Source organism: Anser brachyrhynchus (assembly GCF_964034855.1).
Source record: "Anser brachyrhynchus genome assembly, chromosome: 6".
Lineage (NCBI taxonomy): Eukaryota > Metazoa > Chordata > Aves > Anseriformes > Anatidae > Anser > Anser brachyrhynchus.
Genome location: NC_137700.1, coordinates 27,515,037 through 27,535,876, shown reverse-complemented (window position 1 = coordinate 27,535,876; position 20,840 = coordinate 27,515,037). Strand labels below are relative to the sequence as shown.

The window sequence follows — 20,840 nt, the reverse complement described above, 5'->3', positions numbered from 1 at the left end:
CTACTGAGAACTTCATTCTCCTCCTGCTTAGTCCGGTTACTGAGAGATAATCCACTGCAAGATTTCTGCAGTATTTTACATGCTACAGCTTGCACTTCTCAGCTAGTTGTCAGATACAAATAGAGAATTGGAATATTCAGAGTAAAGCTGGCTCAAGAGTATCTTAAGTACAGTATCTTACATATTTTTTTAGATTGATTTAATCAAAAGAAAAACCTTGGAAGAGATCTGAGAAGGCTCCATGGATTACAAATCTGTTATGACTGCTTTTTTGGCAGCCAGATTAGGTTTACTCAAGCAGTAACAGGAAGGAAAACAGAAAGGCAGGAGGCAGCAAAATGAACACTCTCAGAGGCAACACTGCCAGACCAGGACATGAAAAAAGGGACATGATGCAGTAACATTTATGTGATGCGGAGACTGCTCAGGCCTAGGTGAGACAGCTGTTACACTGCAACTGCAGCATACCACGCTGAGCACACATTCGATGTAACCTTGGGCTCTGCCTTCCATCTGCAGCAACTGTCTCATGTTACTGTTCGGTTTCAAGTGCTTTGGGACAGGGTTGGCCTGTACGAGGTGTATCCAACAGGTCAAGTCACTCAGTGCTATTGTAAGACAAATTTAAGGTACCTCCTACCAAATGAGCGATGTTGGCATCTTCTTTATAGTCGTTGGTCACAAAACAAAAAGGAAAGCAGATCATTTTTTACTGCACAATTATTCTCTCAGGCCACTGAAGTTAAACTTTACTGACTTAGTACAGAGACATGTTTCAAAACCTGAAAAACTGTAGGAGCTAGACTTTAAAGGCATGCATTCTTGAAAACATTTTTTATTAAAAAAAGAGCACACTTGTACAATAGAAAGTTTCTCTATGCTAGAAACGTTCTGTCAAGTTTGCACTGATTCCAGAAGACCTAGAACAGGGTGAAGAGATGCCCTCCTGACCTTGGCCAGAAGCCCAGCAAGAGGCTGACCTTCCAGGTGTGTTGAACTACTCATGGCAATCCCATTCCCACAGCCTTCCTCACTTTACACCAGAAGAATAGCTCTCTGGGCTAAATAAATTACCAAGTGAGGAACTGAGCTGGCTGGAGGGTGAGGGAAGATTTAGCGCTGGGTAAAGATGGGATGGAGGTTCCTGTTGACAACTGGCTCAGTCCTCAAGCTTGAGTCTTAGCCTTTTTGCAGGCTGGCAGGGTTTCTTCCTCCTCAACCTTGCGAAGCTTCTTCACCGTGTACACCACCCCACAGGCACTCTTCCGAGTTTCTGGAATATACAAGCAGAAGCTGTAGCACCTCATGTAAAATCACTCTACTGCATTTAACACATACTCACTTCAGGTGTCTGTGCCCAAAAGCGCAATTCAACACGTCTAACAGCCAGCCAGTCGGCGCACACAGCAGGGAAGCAACCTGCATGGGCAGGACCTGGGGATAAGCTGGGAAATCTGAGGGTGGGTGCAGAATTACAGCAAGCCTAAGGGAAAACTGAGGTCTGCAGGAGCTGAGGGGGTACACATGCAAAACCACAGCAAGCCAGGCTTCATCAGTTCCATAGCCAGAGAAGAGCGCATTCCTGAATGCAAGTCAAGAAGTATTTCTGTATTTCTGAGCAAAACATACCGTTCTTAAAAATAGAATAAATAAACATATTCACATACCCCGGGATTCTTAAACAGACTATGCTGGCACAGCTACATGGGCAGAGGCTTCTGTGTACACACCAATAAGTGGCTTCACGGTATTCAGTAATATTTTATTCACAGAACCCTCAGCATTACCATAAAATGCTACTATGTGATATTATCAAACTCCTCATATATTTGCTAAACAACCTAGCGAGCCCAATCCAATTTCAAAACTTCTAGTGGGAGGCTTCCCTGCAAAAATTGAAGATTTGAAGTAGACGAAACTAATTACAGATACTCTGCTAACAAGCAGAGGCGCTCTGTGAGAACTTTGCCAAAAACATGCTGAATTATTCTGGTCTAGTATTCGTTAGGGGACAGCGAAGTGACTTTTAAAAAAAACTTCAAAGAAAGATGAAGGTTTTGAGAAATTCCACATACACTTGACAAAAATTCTTCTAACGCACTGTCACTAACTATGTAGATGAGTAGAAGGCTGGACAATCCTGTTCATAGAAACACACTCTTGAGGGGATCAAAGCTATCTGCTGGGAATTACAGCACATTCAAGCTCTACTTCTGAAACAAGATGCAAGCCAAATTCTACTGTGTGCTTCCAATTTAGAGCAACTCACGTTCCTGAGATGACTGAACCTACCTATCCAACAAATCCTGGCAGAGGCAGATATTAATAGCTACACGGTCACAAAGCTAAATTGCTATCAGAACAAACAACAGGCATAGGAATGGGTTGCCCAGGGAGGTGGTAGAGTCACTGTCCCTGGGGGCGTTTAAGGAAAGGTTGGACCTGGTACTTAGGGACATGGTTTAGTGGGTGATATCGGCGGTAGGAGAAAGGTTGGACCAAATGATATGAAGGTCTTTTCCAACCTTAATGATTATATGGAAAAAAAAAAATCAAGAAACACTAAGAACCGATGAATAACTACGTGAAAGGGAAGGCAGAGAAGGAGGAATGAGGGTCACATTGCAAAGCAAGGGACTAAATTGATTGGAACACAAACTGAGACATTGCTTTGCTGCACTGACACTGAGACACATAATATAACTGGAAACCTTTTGATTCCTGCAGGGAGGGCAAAAGTTAAATTTCTACTTTCTTAGTATTAAAATGATCAAATATAAAAGAAGAAAGCTACCGTGAACTTCTTCTGGTGAGAGCATATGGAAGTTTTCTTTCATCAAAACACTTCAAGCCATGGTATACTATATGAAACATTTCCTTCTAAGCAGCAAACACTCAGGACTTTAGATTTGGCCTCAAGTTTGAAGTGGTCCACACAAAAAGTGAGTCAGAAACAGACCACATAATTAAACATCAGAAAGGAACACCGCGCAGAGATTGCTTCTGTAGTCATGCTGCAAGAAGGTAAATGCAAGAAAATTGGGATGCATATGTTTCGAAGCAGTGACATCTATCTATCTAGCTGCTATCATGGAGATCAGCATTCAACCCCTTCTGAAAGAAGTGGCATTTTCACAACGCAGCACAACAGGCAGACCTGTGTTTTGGCTAAACGACTTATGAGTCTTAATGTGGTTAAGAGAGTACTCCAGTACAGACAGCACTACCATTTTAGCCACTGATTTGCTAGCGTGGCAACAAGGATAAGACAAAACACCCTTGCTGCACACGTTCCTTTTAATGCATTGAACAAGGGAAGTAAAACCCCAAGCTGACTTGCTCTGTAAGGTCTCAGACTCTGGAAAACACACACTGACATGAACTTAGCTTAACAAATCCACTATTACTTAAACAAGCTTGCACGTGCTTTTCGCTTACCTCCATGAAGTATGGTGGCTCTGCAGTTGGTAGACACAGCTGCCTTGGCTTCACTTTCTGACAGGCCAAACAGCAAACCTCTGCCACCTTTGTTCAGGATCAAAATGCACAGAAAGGAACAAAGAGAACATGGAAGCCTGGCTGTATGACAGATTTGCTTACTCTACAAATAACTGGGAATTAGCAACGCTGCAACTCAACGTGACATCTTGCAGACGGTTACCCAGAGGCAGAGACCTGAGGCACCCAATTCTCTTGCCTGCAGTTCCCCAGGAGCCCTCCTGGAAAGCTCCTGTCAATGTTGCTTCTTCCCGGACAAGCAGCTGTCGTTTTGGAATGAAAAGTCTGTCAACATAGGAACATTTTTATATGTTTAAACAAGTAAAAAGCAACCGCCTTGAAAAAAGTCAGCTTTGTGGGAAAGGGGATTGTCTGATTCAAAAGCATTATGTTGAAAAATTCCCAGCCACCTTGAACAGGGATGGCACCAAATTAGTTATGTTAATTTGGGTTGAGGCACGCTGCTCTTTATAGGGGGGAAGGAAACGTTATGCGTAAAATCCTTCCAGCCCGCACACCCTCCCACACGGTTCTCACGATTCAGAGCGCACGCCTCGCCTTTGAGGGACAGTCCAGATACACGCCTGGGGGCAGGGAGGAACAAGAATGCATCCGAATTCCTAAAAGGAAGGGAATAAAGATACTCTCCATTAAGAACACAATCCCTTATTTAAGGGTACGTATGAAAGTAAGGGCCAAAATATTCAGAACAGAGGTAATCAGTACTCAGATAGGAACTTTTGCTTTCTCAACATAAACATGATTTTATAGCTTCTTCTGTCAAAGATTTGGCACCTTAGAGATCATAAGTAGTAATCTCTGGTTTGGTCTATGATGTCCATTGATTTTCATTCCCAAAACTATGATTATGTTTTTTATTCATTTCTCCAATTACACCCAACACAAATATCAATGCATAACACCACACAAAACGTATCTATAGCTGTACTCAGGCATTACTATTTACAGTGACTATTCACGCCACTCCGTGACCAAGATCTGTTGCTCCTTCCACACCCACTCAGAGCCCTGATTCATTGAATTAGTCACCAACAAGCATCACTGTGTAAAGTTCAAGGAGTGTAAAGGATGGAAAATTTCAAAACGAATTTGAACTTTCACACGTTAATATTAATGGCTGTCTTTGACTTGGAAAAAGGATACAGGTTCGCCACGTCGTAAGGACCTCGTAGTTCCAGAGGCTAGAACAAAACAAAGAAGGTTGGATATGTGCATGCTCTCTCACACAGGCTGAGAGCGCGTGAGTATGTAGGACAGGGCTATCTGGGGAAGCAGTCAAGTCAGGAAGGTGAAATTAAATGCTACATAACAGCAAGCTGCTGAAGATGCACTACAAAAATCAAGAAAAGACTTATTTTGGAAAACAGAGCTCCTATCTGGGAAAAAAACGTAGTAGCAAAACCAAGGCAAAAACAAACAAACAAGTGTGATTTGTTAGTAAAACATATTGATTGAAAACATGCAAGATGGCAATCATATTTAAAATTACACTTTCTTCTATGTTTAATATATATAATTACTATATTTTCAGATGCAGGTAAATCATCAAATTGTTTCGACTTCAACAAGAAGCCAGGACTTACCCTTTCAGCTGCACTAGATATAACGATGTTCTGAAAAAACAAAAGAGAACAAACGCTCATCTGTCAGACAGTATCAAGAAATGGAAAATCTGCAAGCAGCAAAGACTACAGGAGCATTAGCTAAGTTTAGGCTGACAGCCCAATTAATTGCCAAAGTGTCTGATGCCCCCAGATGAGGTGAACTCTAGGCAGGTATGGATATTATTTTGCGGAAATGAATAAACCCTAGCAATCTCCCCAGCCCCTACTGGGCCACAGGGAGAAGCTCTCCCTTGTAGTTATAAACCTCCCACGCAGAGATCTGAGCTGAATAAGCACTGCACCTTTTAGAGGGATAGGCTAAGCAGCATAAAACTTAGTGATGGTATTGAGCAAGCACACGTGAACCTGTACCTCTTGTAGAGGACTGTAAGGGTAAAGAAGAAATGGGCAGTTGAACACACCGTGTTATGAAGTGCCCCCTTTATGCATAGTACCTGAAAGAGACAGGGAGCCACGCGTCTTTACTGCCCCTTGAGAGCAGTTGGGCACAGGACATCTGATGAGCATTACGTTGAGGAAGACACGCACGGCCACAAAAATGACACAACTCACACTGAGATATAACACAAATGGACTTAGAAGAGAAGCCCAGGATACCCCAGAAGCAGCTTACAGATTGTGGCTTTAGCCAGTCTGATGCTCCCACACTTCCAGCCTACTCTCTGTGTTACAGTACAACCTCGCCCATTCACGTTGGCCTTAATCAAATTCACACAGGTGGAGGAAATCAGACTGCAGCCAGGCAATGGCAGCCGGTTCATACCATACGCTGACTTTCCTCAACACGTACACCCCCATGAAAATCACCAGGCAAAAAGATGCCCTCCTCCCTTCTCTCCCTTCTATAGAACAGGTATGTGATGCTCAGGGGCTGGCAGATACACAGCTCAGCTGCCAGCACTCTTCTAATGCTAAACCTCCACTGATGCTCACCCAGGGGAAGACTGTTTTGCGCAGGTGGAAACTCTGCAGCAGCAAAAAAAATTCCTTGCACCTTTTCTTATATCAAATAAAAAGCTTCGGGAATTCCTGCTTGAGTGGGTGGGAATGAGAATTGGTACTGAGGCAGCAAAAGATTTCCCTCTCTGACGTCAGTACCACCAACACATCACACCACCTTCGGTTACAAGGTGGGGCTTTTGATCCCTTCCCCGCACCGCTCTGCTTGTCCTGCTGCCTCCCCAGCAAAAAGAGCAGGGCAGACACTGGAAGGAAATGCTCTGTGCACAGCTGGAACTCAAACCGTAGAAGAGCTCTTTGCATGGAAATGGTTGCACTGCTCACACTGTGCCCAAGGTTTCCTCGTGTGCCAAGGAGCAAAGGATGGGACAGACAACTCTGCCTGAGCATACGGAACGCCAGAAGCAGGAGTAATACATACATCAAAGCGACTTAACAGCACTCAGCCTAGGACATTTCTTTCTGCATAGTTCACCTTTAAAATGACTGTACTACAGATCCCAAGGGTGCTTTTGAGCTTCAGTGGTGCTGACTGCAAGAGTTCACTGAGGAAATTTAAGGCTGCTGCTCTGAGCTGTAACAACCAATTCCCATCTTCCAGACTCGGAAGAGCTCCCAGAGCAGCTGTGCCATCCTGAACCCAACCCCGCAGGACTGCGGCTCACTGCTGCGTATTGGAGACATGCTCTGGCCGATTCAAAGGCAGCTGGCTTCCAGTTAGGGGATGGGTAAGAAGGGAGGAGGAAACAAGAGTAGACAAGAAAAGTACTGGTAATGAACGAAAGAGCAGCAGGCAAAGGCAAATCCACGGGAAGAGCTACAGGGAAGAACTCCGAAGTGAAACATTACCTCCTCGCGTAAAGGAGACAGCAGCTATTCTGCACACTGCTCTGCGTGCAGCAACCACACTCAGTTACCAAAACATGGGAGGCGAAGGAGCGCAGTGAGTCCCTCCCTCGTTCCCTGCACATTTTAACATGTTTTAGGTATTCTGCTCAAGGCCACCTTCCTGACCGGTAAGTTTCTGGAAATTTCTCTGCCCTAATGCAACAGAAGAGAAATAAAAGGTTCCAAAAGCTGCTACAAGCTCAGCAACCATAGGTTACAGCCTGTGACAGTGATGTGCCAGACATCAATGCAAGCAGCCTATGGAGCAGCCTCCCCGCATCTCGGTACAAAAGGGCCTTTACATCACTGACAAACTGCCAGCAAGGGCTAATAACCACCTCTGCTGGCCCGCAATGTACTGAGCCCAGAGGCAAAAAATGAAGACAAACTAGCAGTCCGTTCCTAGCTCTTCCAGTGGCTAACAACAAATTGTTGTGTCCAGCTCCAGCCAATTTACCTTCCAGGCACAAATGATGTACGAGATTGACAGCTGTGGAAAGAAAGGGCACAGGTACACGGGCCGAACGTTTCACTCGCTCCATCTGTGATGCTAACTCAACTGGTGCTATACAAATCAAGTCACGTGAGAAACATCTTCAGCCGCACAGGAGAAAGAGGAGCACTGGCAAAAAGGCATCCTACAGGAAAGGTTTTTTGTGTGTGTACGAACCTTATATCCAAATGAGTATTCTGTGTGGCTAACTCCCACAGTTGGGCTTCTCAGGAAAGGCCACGTGAGTACTCATTATGTTCTGTAGCACCGGGGGAATTCAGGTGTTTGACCCACCCCACTGTCCTACAAAATAGGCCACCAAGGGGAACCACAGTAATGATGAACCTGCTGTTAATTGGCCTTCCAAGCTCTACATCCCCTTTCAGACTAGATCTGCAGGGCTTCTCTGAACTAGCTAAGAGCAGCAAAGGCCTTTTCCAGTAACGGTGGTGGGTGCTACAATCTCTTTTGACTTGTATATGTATCATGATATGCTTCTCTGTTAAAAGCATATAGCCTGAGAGGTCCCACACAGCAGGCAGCTTAGTCTGGTGGCCTGGGAGAAGGTGAGGTATGAAAGCAACAGAGTGCAGGCATCTCAGTTGCAAGGATTACTTCTTCCCTTGGTTTCAGTAGCAGGGAAGAATGCAGTTGATCTGACTGCAGCAAAGCCCTGGCTTACCGCCAGCAAGCTGTTGGTTCTGTTTTGTACACTGGAGATTTCCTAACAGTTTAACAGAACAGGATTTCAACCTTCTTATTTTTTTCCCCATATTCGACTTACACTCTCCAAAAGAGCTTTTGGTCAGTCAGAAATTTGAATTGGGAATTTTAAAAAGATGCATGGATTTCAGCTCTAGTGCAAACCTTAGATCTACTTCTTCCCTTTTGTTCTGGGTATTGCATACCATACTAACAGATAGGTTGTTCTGAAAAAAGAACACAGCAGTTTGACAAGTTAAGAAGAAAGCGTGCAGTGGTGCATGGCTGGAAGTATCTGAAGCCAGAATAGTTGTGTCCTTGTATTAGCAGGCAAAGATTCAGTTAGAGCTTCAAAAACCCCAGCATCGAACTAATTTAAAATGGCTCGGTCTGTACAACTCCAGAAGAATTTGAACTGAATTAATTAGCTTGCTTTCACTTTGAGAGCTTACCTTTCCTTTGCAGATCTGCATCAGGCTGATCGCATTTGAAATTGTGTATCTTCTCATTGTGGAGTCTTTGATGGCAGGCGTGTAAAGAAGTTCAAAGTAAATGCCTCGATCTATTGCCTTCACATGAAAGAAAGTGATCAAAAATCAAAAGGAGAGAAGCAAAACAATCTAACAACCGCTGTCTATTATTGATGCAGCTTATTCTCAGTTTTAACTGTGTTATGAAAAAATGAAGGAGGAATTGTTCCAGCAGGAACACAGCATTGCATGAAACATGGAGGGGGGGGTGAGGTGGGGAAGTACACCAGGTATGTGTACTTGAGTCTTGGGAAGACAGAAAAGTGAGGTTTAACAAACAAATACCATTTATTTATTAGTTGTAGTTGGCTTTCCACTGTCACAGAGAAGAGGAGGCAGGTAACCCCTGCTGATTAGAAATGAGTCTGGAAACTTTCAGGACCATCCTGCTCCAGCCTCACTGCCTGCAATAAGGAAGAACGCCGCTTCCCAGAGTAACCACGTCTTGCAAATGAGGAATTTGTCCTTGCATAAAAGCAGCAATGAGGTTCCGTCTCTCCCATCTCACAGGATACTGCAGTATTTGTGACAATTTTAAAAAACAATGGCTCACAGGAGTTTCCAAATAGTGATCCTTAGTGCATTTTCAGTTGCTTTAAAAATCCTTTGCTGTCTGTCAAAGTACCGCACCAAAACCCTTGTATTGCTGTTTTCGCAAGCACTGAGAAAGGTTAAGCAACTTCTTGGAGGATACACAGTGAGTTAGTGATACAGACACCATTCAAAGCTAGTTCATCGACCTATAATACCTTCGCCTGAAACGTTGCTCTGTGCTTTATACTCAATATTATTAGAAAATGCTGCAATGCTAGTACTGTAAGAGAGTCCAGCAATTGAAAACAGATGGAATTAATCCAGGCATAACCTCTGCATGCAAGCAGAGAAGAAGCTATGTACACAAACATTTTACTGGCCCAACATCTGCAGACAAGAAGAAAAGCCTGAATTTATCAAAATCAAAACAGGTGATGGCAATTCACCAATTTCAAGGTAAACAGACTTCTAACCTCATCCCCACCACTCCAGCTGCCTGCCAGTCTGGCATCACAACAACCAAAACTGACTGCCCCAGGATTCACAAAACTAGTCAGACAGACTGCCTTCAAGTCAGGAGTGTGGATGCTGAGAATTAGCTTGTAAGGAAAATATCGGCATATATTGGGCTTCAAGAGCCTCCCAGCTGCTCATCTGGGTCAGCTGCTAGAATTTGAGGTGGTATTTTTAAACAGCATTTCACATAACATTTTTTTTGTTCCAAGTGGAATATTGGAATTCCCAGCCTGTGGTGAATTCCAAACTGCTACTTTTGTTCTGTTTCAGACAGTTTCAACTAGTTTATTGTTTATTTTTATTCTAGGTCAAAACTTCTAGAGAAGACAGAAGTAGGATTTCTGGCCAGTTTCAGCTTTAAATTTTAAACCACGAAGGACTACATCAGCCAAGAACACCCATGTGGAACAAACCTCAGCTCAGAGGGAAAAAACTAATTCACCTAACTGCACGTTCAGATTAAGTTTTCTGGCAAGCCACTTACAGTAGGCAAAATTGCATTAACAAAATATTTGATACATGCTGACAGTTAACTTGCGTCCCACAGCAGGTATTTAGCAATCCCACATTTGGTTTATTTGCCAAGACATTCCTCTAAATATGGATTCAATAGAGTCATCCTCCAAATAACTGAGGCAATATCCTTCTCCCAAATTAACACTGCCATTCACATTCTCCTGTCATTTAAATCACAGGCTATTTATCTGTTCTGATGCAGCTGTATCACTTCTGGTTTGGGAGGTAGGTTCGTCAGCAACACCACCACAACTCACTTGTTAGCATAGCAGTAGCCTTAAGGTTCTGTTTCCACTCCTTGGAAACACCATTTCTGCCTCCGTAAGTGGAGGACAAAAAGGAGGAAGTGAAAAAACACATTCTTGTTTATTAAATACTGCAGTGAAGGCCTTGAAGTGAAGGACATCTAAAACAATACTAAAGATTATGCGAGAAAATAAAAAGAACCACTTGGATTGGAATGGCGGGAGGGAAACTGCAGAAACTCAACTCAGGCTGACACTAAATACAGAACTTAATAACAAGAAAACAATTTAGGTGTAAATTTACCATATTCACAGGGGGCCTTCGGAAGTAGAACGGCAGCTTTTCTGTTACATTTATGCATACTAGATCCACGTCTAGAGTTGTGCAAGCAATCTATAGCAAAGAAATAGGAACAGATTATTAGATATGCCAAAAAACAAGTAATCAACATTAGGTGCACTGATACTCTCCTTAATTTCTTAATGCAACAAATGTCTCTCCATAGGCAGCTTAGTTTTAAAATGAAGAAGTGCTATGCCTTGTAGATTCAACAATAAACCAGCAGGGCTACTGGTGCAATGCTTGAGCATTTCAGGCCCAAAACCCAAGCCTTCTCTCACTTACAGAGCTGCTTTTCTAATAAAATAATGACCACCCAAAGGCAAGACTTCCTGCTTTGTTCTTATCCGACTCAGGACATGCAAAAGCAATGCTGGCTTTTGGCAAAAGAACTCGTAGCTAATGAAGGACAATCCCTGCTTACAAAGGGATCAGCCCAGGAACAGCCCCTTGCCCTTCATTCTCTAACTGTAGTGTAGCAGCTAATATATTTTACCATTTGTTATTACCAGCTATTTATTATTGCTGGCTGAATATGAGCCAGCAGTGTGCTCACATGGCCAAGAAGACCAACAGCATCCTGGCTTGTATCAGAAATATTATGGACAGCAGGACTGAGGAAGTGATTGTCCCCCTGTACATGGTTCTGCTGAGGCCACACCTCGAGTACTGTGTTCAGCTTTGGGCCCCTCTCTACAAGAAGGACATCGAGGTGCTGGAGCATGTCCAGAGAAGGGCAACGAAGCCAGTGGAAGGGCTAGAGAACAACGAGGAGCAGCCGAGGGAACTGGGGTTACTTAGCCTAGAGAAAAGGAGGCACAGGGGATGTTGTAGCAAGGTGGGGATCGGTCTCTTCTCCCAAGCAAGAAGTGATAGGACAAGAAGAAATACCCTCAAGTTGCGTCAAGGGAGGTTTAGGTTGGATATTAGGAAAAATTTCTTCACTGAAAGGGTTGTGAAGTACTGGAACAGGCTGCCTAGGGGAGTAGTTGAGTCCCCACCCCTGGTATTATTTAGAAGACCTGTAGATGTGGTGCTTTGAGGCATGGTTTAGTTGTAGACTTAGCAGTGCTAGGTTAATGGTTGGACTTGATCTTAGAGGTCTTTTCCAATGTAAACGATTCTATGATGGTACCAGCAACAACCAAGAAAAGACTGAAACAGAAGCACAATTTTAGATAGTGATGGATGCTGCCACATGCCCAGTACTGGGGCCAATCCACGGTGCCTCACCTCCCAGGCTGGGCAGGAAAGATCCAACCCTTTCTGAAAACCCAGTCTCTGGAGAAGGCTCAGGATGGCACCTGAGGTCGTGGTTTAAAAGCTTAGCTTTGAAACTGCACCACAATTTATACTCTGTATTAATAGTGGGAAGGAACGAACAAAGCATGGAGAAAGTCCACACTGACACACAGAGAAAATTAAGTGGACATAAAAGGGAGCCCTTCATTTACATATAATCTCATGCACGCAAGACTTGTAGGAATTATAATGCCTACCCTGTAAAGGTTATTACACAGAACCAGATTTATGTCTGTAAGTGGCGTTGTAACAAAGAAGATAAAGTGTGCTGAAGACGTTCAGAAGGAATTTTCTGTGTGTAGGGGAACACATTGCGTTCAGAAACCTGCCAGCAACTGCTCCAAACACACCTGGGCCAGGTGCCAGCCATTCATCCCTCTTTGTGGCAGCATGAAAGCAGTGGGGCTGCAGGTGGCTGCACTCTGTTCTAACGCAGGGCTGGCTACAGCTCTGCAACCTCACCTTTTACCAGTTTGTTCACATGAAATTTGGACAGAGATGAGAGCAGAGGCCCAGCTTTAGGAATGTTTCTTAGCCGTTGATAGCACTCCTTTCCAGAGAAGAGACCTGCACCACACATCCAGACAATTCAAGGATCCTACCAACCACAAGGTTTTTGATGTTAAACTGTCTCTACTAGGCCACTCAAGCTAACCTTTATCCACATGCCCTGCCTTTACCAACTCTGTTAAGCATGACACGGGTTGAATCTCCTACAAACGCAAGTCTAAAATGCAAGTTTTGCCTTTCTGTAGCCAGATTTAATCCTTTTCCTATGTGGGGTACAAACTACCATCTAGACAGAGGTGATTTACAGGAACTCATGTCCTAGAGAAGATGTCAGTGAGGCCACAGGAAATTCAGGAAAGAGAGAAAGCCAAAAAACAAAGGAAAGCAAGAATACACACCAGAAGCAGGCGAGCCGCCCCGTGCAATGAGAAAACAAGCCTTCCTAATCATCTCCAGAAACACTGGAAAACTCTTTTCCATTTTGCAAATTAAGCACAGTGGGAAAGGGAGTGACCCAAATGCCAGGATAACTACAGGATTCCAGTGACAAGAACACATCAGAAAACACCACCGAGGAAAAACAAAATTAAGAGTCATACTTCCCCACAAAGAGGAATACCCGAATGCACGGAAAGTTGGCGAGAAGATTTCTCCAAACACTCCGATGTTCAGCCCAGCTTTGGCTCCTGGACAAGTCACACACAGAGGCAGGTTAAGGTTAGCCAGTCCGCTAAACGGATCTGAAGTGCACAAACTTCATGCAGAAAACACCATGGAGCAACTGCACAGCCCAGTGCCTCCCTGGCCGCACTGCGGGCAAGAGCCCCATCTGCTGGGAAACTGCAGACAGCCAAAAATAAATTCGTCAGTGCTCAGACAGCCTGAAGACAGCCAGGTTTGCTTTGGCAAACATTTTACAAATAAACTTTGAAACCTGGTTTTGCAGTACATCCTCAGACTTACATAAGCACGATTTTGTAGATACTGACTATTTGCTAGTTACCTGCAAATAGCAGGCAGAACTAACATGAATAAAACAGAAATATTAAAATGAAACATTTTTGAAAAGCAACAGGCCAGACCTTAACACTGGCACAGAGTGGGCATTCCAGTTGCAGCCCAAAACAATCCTCTTCAAGAGCCCTAAAGAAGCACTTTCTACAATTATCTTGGCAAACAGAGCTTCCTCACACCCCTGAGGATACAAATTACCCGTAGAATTTGAGCACATCTTTCAGTACACATCACTGCCCCTCTCAGTCACTGGAAAGCTTCCTTTGCTTGTGACAAGAAGGCACAGACTATTTTTAGGCCATGCTAAAATGAAAACATCTCCAATGGTCACATATATCTTGCAAACACATGAACAATCCTGTTCTGTGGAGAATAAGTGCCAAATTGTTGGTGAGAAAGATGATGCTCTTGAGGTAACGCAAAGTTATCAACAGCCAATTAAAAAAAATATAATTTATGGAGCAAGACCCACCCTATAAGGCTTTATCCTTAACAGTGAAAGATCCGAGCCATAAGAGCCAGAGGTATATATCGAGACTCCATGTGCCAGACGCTCCCTGTTGATACCTCTACAAAATTGACAGAGCTCTCTATCATGCTTAGAAACCTCGAAGCTTTAAACAAAAGACAAACATACAAACCTGTTCTGAATTTGAACATGTAAGGATGGAGGTCTTTACCTTATGCAGTCTGAAAGAAACATGCTTGGGTTTCTTCCCCAGCTCAAGAGCACTATGATCATGATAGAAATTAAGATGGGCTCATGAACAATCCAGCAATCCTGCTGTCACTGTTACAATTAATGTTTGAATTCTTCTGCTGAAAGATTCTTTAAAGTCCACCTTCTTATATAGCCTCTTGCTTCATACTTTACATTAACAAGTTTTCAAAAAAGGAAATAATTCAGAAAAACCAAACAGAAGAATATCATATTAATGTGATAAAATAGGTACTCATCAGGACTAGGATGTAGCTTTAACCTATCTGAAAAAACAGACCAAGCTTCATACTGACAATCTCTCTTTGGAAGTAAAATCTGCATTCTTCCAAAGAGGTGCACATTTGCTTTTTGTGTTCCAGCACACATCTTCAAACTGCACGTCTGCTTGCTACCTGCCAATGGTAACAGAGATAGGTTGCTTCTACCTACTCATCCGTTTCAGCATTAATGATACAACATAGGAGCTTGCAATGGGTCAGATGTGTTACAATTTCATTTTTCTGTAATAAAAACGTTTTGACAAAAAGCTGACCTGTTTTCAGATGCTCAATCAAATCACTCACACCTGCTGTTCCCACGTATTTTTAGATATTTTTAATTAAAGATATGAGAAAGACTGAGATAACTAACACCCATCACCCCACAAGTTGAGCCGATATCATTCTGCTTTGGACAGCGTTTTAAAACTAGTAATTGTTCTGATGGAAAGAGTCTATTCAGGATGGGTAAAATAGAGCGATACGATGTTTGGTGCCATTAGTAACAGCTGAAGAATTACTGCACCTAATGGTATTCAGGTATCAGCTTGCAACAGTGAGTATCTCCTGCAGTAGTACACCAGAACTGGACCAAAACAATTCATAGTCAAACACACTTGCAACACTTTTAAGATCACAGAAGTGACAGAGTGATGGTTTTTTGGTGCAAAATATTTGCATTTCTAGTAATTTAAACCATTGTGAAAAAATAGCAGTCTTGGGCTAAGGTTACAAACAAGTCCTAACAAAGGTTTTGAAAATGACTCACATGAACTATTTTCTCTCACTAGCACACTCTGAGCACTTCCACAACTACAAACCCCAGAATCTGTTTAGTAACACTGATATAGCAACACCTTTAAAAACTCCCAAATGTTGTGGAGGCTGTTTTCTGTATAAAGTTCTCTCTGAACTGCCAGGAGAAAATCTGGGTGAGAAAATGACAGTCTGCCCTTTGTGTATTTCCCCAAGGCTGTTCTACTTCTGTACAGCTTCAGTGCTCTTTTTGGCAGGCAAAGTAACAAACATATCATGAAGTCAAAGAAGTGAAGCTTCTCTCACTCAACTTGAACATTCAAAACAAAACCAAAAATCCCAGTCTGGCAATGAAGCAAGGGTTGGTGTGCTTAATCAGCCATACTTACTTCGGGAAATTTTATTTTATCTGTTCTTGAGATGCTATGACAACCAGAACTAGCTGTGTTTTAAAGCAAAAGAAGAGCAAGAGATACTGAGACAAAGTAATAAAAAGAGAAGTTAAAGAAAAAAAAATAAACTACTTGTTTGGAAAAACCTCCAAGAGAAGACGAAAGATTAAAAGAAAGAAGGTAACTCTCAGAACACCACTTGAGTTCTTTCAAATTCTCCCACATTTCCTGGCATTTCAGAGACCAGAAACAATTAGTGCTAACAGAAGACAGCAAATGCTTTTGGGGGGAATCTGTCAAGAGTCTGGGAAGTTAAACAGTTCAAGAAATAATTTTACTGCATGCAGACAATATTCAAATATATAAATAAATGATGTTTTCTCTCCTCACTCTCAGTGTAAGACAGATAAAGGAAACCATGGAGCAAGGGCATTGAAGTCCACTGACCAGGCAGATGTTTCACAGACTCCAACAAGTCATGCCAAGGCCCTTTACCCTCCTGCAACTTCTCCCAACCTTTCAGTCTGTCCACTGATCTGGGAGCCGACATTGTTTAATTAGCCCCATACATGCATTCAAACTAGTCCAAGGCACTGTAAGTTGTTGTAGGACTGGCATTAACAATCAGATTGTACTTACGTGGAACAGTTTCTCAGTCTTTGGAAATACTGCTATGATGTCATATAACCTTATATTTGAGGACGTTGATCTCTACAAAAGGAGGAAACAATTACTGCTTTGACTTCTGGCAGATGACAAAGCACAGTGACTATGACCAAAGTAATAATAAGAAAAAACCCTTCCCGTTTTCACGTACTAAAACAAAGCCAATAGTAATCTAACCATATAGTTAAGTCTCTACTGCAAGCAATTCTCTGAAGTCATTTTGGGGTTTGTCCCATACACCTAGATAGGCACTTACAGCTTTTCCCTCAATAACATAGTGCTACAAACAGGCACAGGGCTTGCTCATGGTATTCTAGCGTACACACAGAAATCCAGATACCAAAGAAAAGGACCAGTAACAGAACTGCTATCCCATATTGACAAATGATCAACAGAATCATATCCAGTTTTCTAAGTCTGCATCCCTTCACAATTGCTTTAGCATCTAAAGATGTAACCTGAGAAATCAGTACTGAATACCCTGTGAAATCCATGAAGCTTTCCCCTACACGATTTCCAAAGCTTCCAAAGCTTCATTCATTCACTGAGAGAAGATAATAAAAATTGGAAAACTGATATACTGAATATACTTACCAAGAGATTACAGTGGGAAGGATCAGAAACAACAAGTGTCAGACGGGTTAAGACTTTAAGTTGTTTAGATGTCCCCTATGAAGGAAAAATAATTCAAGACTTAAAAAGCTCCAAAGCAAAAATTTGTGGTGATTTTCACCCTGTCCACTATAAAAAGAAAATGATTTTTTTTTCAATTTTTTTGCCTACACTAAAATTTCTGTAAGTGTGTAGTTAAAACTCCCTGATTTTGTTGTTTTATATTGACATGCTGGATATTATATCTGGCCTTCTGAAAAAATGACTTAGTGTGTTTCTCTGAGGAAGGGATCAACAGAAAAAATGAATATCATGCAGAAAACTGAGCATGTTTTATTACCACTGCTATGGTTCCCCAAGCAAGCAGCAACTGCGAGCAAAAGCATTTCCTGAATTAATGTACACCAGTGATTCAAAATACAGACTTGGTTCGTTTTGTCCAAATCTTGTTGCATCAAAACCAGAAAGAAATTTCCAAAACTCAGGCCTAAATTTCAAGAGTATTCACTGTGAATATTCAACTAGAAGATGATTCAAAATTCACATGCATTTTTTTAAAATCATTTCTAAAATAAAGAATAGACCCTCCTCTAATGTGAGCGTATCATTCTTCCAATGTTGGAAGTTTTAAGAATCAAGCAACGGACAAATTTCTCATTTTTAGTTAACATGTAATACACAGAATCTCACAGATAAACACAAGAAAAAGATTGTAACTCAATAATAATTCATAGATGGAATGTAACTAAACATACTTGTACAATAGGTAAAGATGGAAACAACTCTGACGGAGATACTGGCTTGGCAATTTCCTTAAGAGAGAATAAAATAAAGTTATTCACAATATAATCGGTTGTTTAGAACGTAAACAAAAGTTGTGTTCCAATTCTAAAAATAAGTTTACCATCCTAACAAAACTATTTCATAGGGACAGTTCATGGATCATATTAAAAGTTAACTCCACGGCAATAATACTGAATTATAACATGGAAGTTCTGTTACAAATGAAAACATGTATTTACATCTAAATGAGCATTTTAAAGACAAAGGTATTTAGGGGCATGTAGATTTAACAATAGAAAACACTCTAAGAACAAATAAACCCAACAGAAATTACCTGTTTCTTTTCTTTAAAATCGATGACATGATTAAGAGCAACTGCAGAATATCCCACTAAAAAAAAAAAAACCAAACACATCATAAGACTGTTTTGTCCGGTAAACTAATGGAAACAAACCCAAACAGAAACCTGTCAAAAACTCATTACTTATATATCTTAAAATTAATAATTATGTACATATATATATACCTTTCACGTTGATTTTTTTTTTCTCTGAAGATTAACTCACCAAAGAAGCATCTTAAAGTACAAAAATTTATTTTAATACACCCCAGTCATGATTACGGTCACTGGATGGCAGAGCTTTATGAACACAAATGATTGCTTGAGCACAGTTTGTTGGCATGGCCAGCACCGGAGCACATACAGGAGATGAACAGTTAAGTGTTACGCTGGGCTTGCAAGTGAATTGGACAGGCTAAGAGTCATTCGGAAAATACATTCTAGATGAAGCTACTGTAAGGTCAGGAAGAAACTGGTTGAAAATTAACAGCAGATATCAATGACTTCTTGCCAAGCTGGGGGTCCCAAACATTTTGCCCTAGCTTGGTCCTATTAATGACTTTCTTTAGGAAAAATGGTTAACGACATTCAGCATACTTGTTAAAACTGCAGACAACACAAAGGTATGAAAGGTAGAGTTATATTAGAAGGCAAAGTTAGAATTCAAAACAATGTTGACAAACTGACAAAAAGTTCTCATTCAACAGGGATTAGAGAAAGATTGTACATTTGACAAAGACAAATCACCCACAAACACTCTACAGGAAGCAACTGGTTGTAAAACAATTCTTCAGGAAAAAAAAAAAAGACCTAGGGTCTTAAGAAATTACAAGCGGAAAATGAGTCCCCAAGTTGGGGAAAAAAATATATACAATGGGATACACAGGCAGAGATACAGACTGCAAGACACAGCACCATTTTTCCATGGTGCTCAGCACTGAGAAGACCTCAGTCTCGGTCACTTCACTTGCAGAAAACTGCAGGTCAAGCAGAGTAGGGGGAGGAGCAACGACAATGAATGAAATATGAAAATGCAGACCTGTGAGGAAACTCTGAATGGAGGTTTAGGCCAAAAGAAGGGAAAACTAAGGACAGAGATTCCTGCTGCACTTACACAAACCTTGTTGCAGCTTATATTCTGCTGCTCTCCCGGCCAGGACCAGCCCCCCCTCAGGGCAGACCCACAGGCTGTGCACCAGGAGGCCAAGCCATGCTGGGGCACGGATGCCTCAGACAGCTTTTCTCCTGCTCCATCACAGGGCTGACCTAGGAGCTGCCAGGTGTGAGGCACGGGAAGCACGGCTGCGGACACAGGCTGGCAGAAGGAGGAAGACTGCACTTTTCAACAGCAGCAGACTGGAAGATATATTGTGCGCAGAAACATACTCACATTTGAACAAATACAAGGATGACATAAAGGGAAAGGCTGCCTTTAAGGGGCCAAGACACGAAGAAACTATAAAAACCATGCTGAGCAAGACCAGTAGCTCTGGAACAAGCTGCCTACAGAGGCTGTGGAGCAACTGGGGGCCCTAAAATCCTTGCAGGACAGTGACGCATCAGGCACAGCAGGCACTGCCCGGCCTCCCAAGCGCAGGGAAAGCCCTGTGCAGGGTGCCTTCGGCTCCCCTCCAGCCCAGCTCTGCCAGGATTCACACTTCTGCTGCTAACACCAACCCAGCACAGCAGGGAGAGGCCGGCATCCTCCACCCCCGGCCGGCCCGAACCGCCGCACTGCCCCGGCCCCTCCAGCCCGGCTCGGCCCGGCCGCTGCCCCGCTCCCGGACTCACGGCGAGCCGCAGCCTCCAGCAGGCTCTGCAGCCCCTTCTTGTCCGGGCCCTGCGGCACGTTCAGGTCGGCGAACCCGGCCATGCTGCGCGCAGCACCGCCCCGCCCGGCCCGGGGCACCCTGGGGCTTGTAGTCCCGCCCTGGTGGCCGAGCGGGGAGGTGTGGAGGAGGCCCCGTGGCGGGCGGGGCAGGCCCCAGCCCCACAGACAGGGCTGAGGAGGGGACGAGGCATGGCCCCGTGGCCCCTCTGCGATGTGCCGGGGGCTGGGGGCAGGAGCAGCCGAGCTCGCTCGGGCCCAGCGCCCTCAGGGGCCGGTGTCGTGCCCACCAGGTGGAGCCGCGGTCCTGCTCGACTGAAGCATCACCGACCCAAATTCATGGGGCCTCAGCCGAGCACTGCTTATTTGTATAAGGAAAAGAGTCCTTTCTAGTTATTTCAAGGCCTTTTTTTTCCCATGTTAAAAAATTGTGAAATAAAGACCCAGGCTGCCGTGCAAGAGATATTCCCCAAAATGCCAAAGCACTCAGGAATTACAATAGACCGCAGACTGTGCACACATCGACTACGTAGCGCTGTTGCAAAACCTACAAATCTCATTTTGCTGCTGATAATCAACACAGCGTATGCGAAATAGGGGTGGTAACTACCACTTTTTTGGTTTGTTTGTGTGGGGGACTTACAGCAGCTGCTGAAGACAGCGTCTGCAATTTGTTCCCAGTTTTGAGGTAGTATTGCAGGCCCTTGCAAATCTTTTGCTTCCTCTTTCTTCAGACTGGGCTAATTCATGAAGAAAAGTCTGTGGGGTATCTGGAACTCTGAACACTTAAC

The 20,840-nt window shown here is 43.1% G+C and overlaps 1 protein-coding gene across 4 annotated transcripts; it reads right to left on the bottom strand.

The window, feature by feature from the left end:
* Positions 1 to 693: 693 nt before the first annotated feature.
* On the bottom strand, positions 694 to 20,179 carry RPP30 (ribonuclease P/MRP subunit p30). Of its 4 annotated transcripts, none has more exons than XM_080596458.1 (12): positions 19,899 to 20,179; positions 18,216 to 18,271; positions 17,854 to 17,910; positions 17,081 to 17,155; positions 16,460 to 16,531; positions 10,833 to 10,922; positions 8,640 to 8,756; positions 5,103 to 5,132; positions 4,663 to 4,700; positions 3,439 to 3,518; positions 1,343 to 1,419; positions 1,076 to 1,293 (listed from the first exon to the last, which is right to left on the bottom strand). In XM_080596458.1, exons 1-12 carry the CDS (start codon positions 20,092 to 20,094, stop codon positions 1,216 to 1,218), a joined length of 966 nt encoding a protein of 321 aa, XP_080452584.1. In that variant the 5' UTR covers positions 20,095 to 20,179; the 3' UTR covers positions 1,076 to 1,215. The 4 variants fall into 4 exon arrangements, with proteins under 4 accessions (XP_080452587.1, XP_080452585.1, XP_080452584.1 ...); XM_080596460.1 differs by having other exon boundaries at positions 20,013 to 20,172; XM_080596461.1 differs by lacking the exon at positions 1,343 to 1,419 and having other exon boundaries at positions 694 to 1,273; positions 20,013 to 20,170.
* Positions 20,180 to 20,840: the final 661 nt, after the last annotated feature.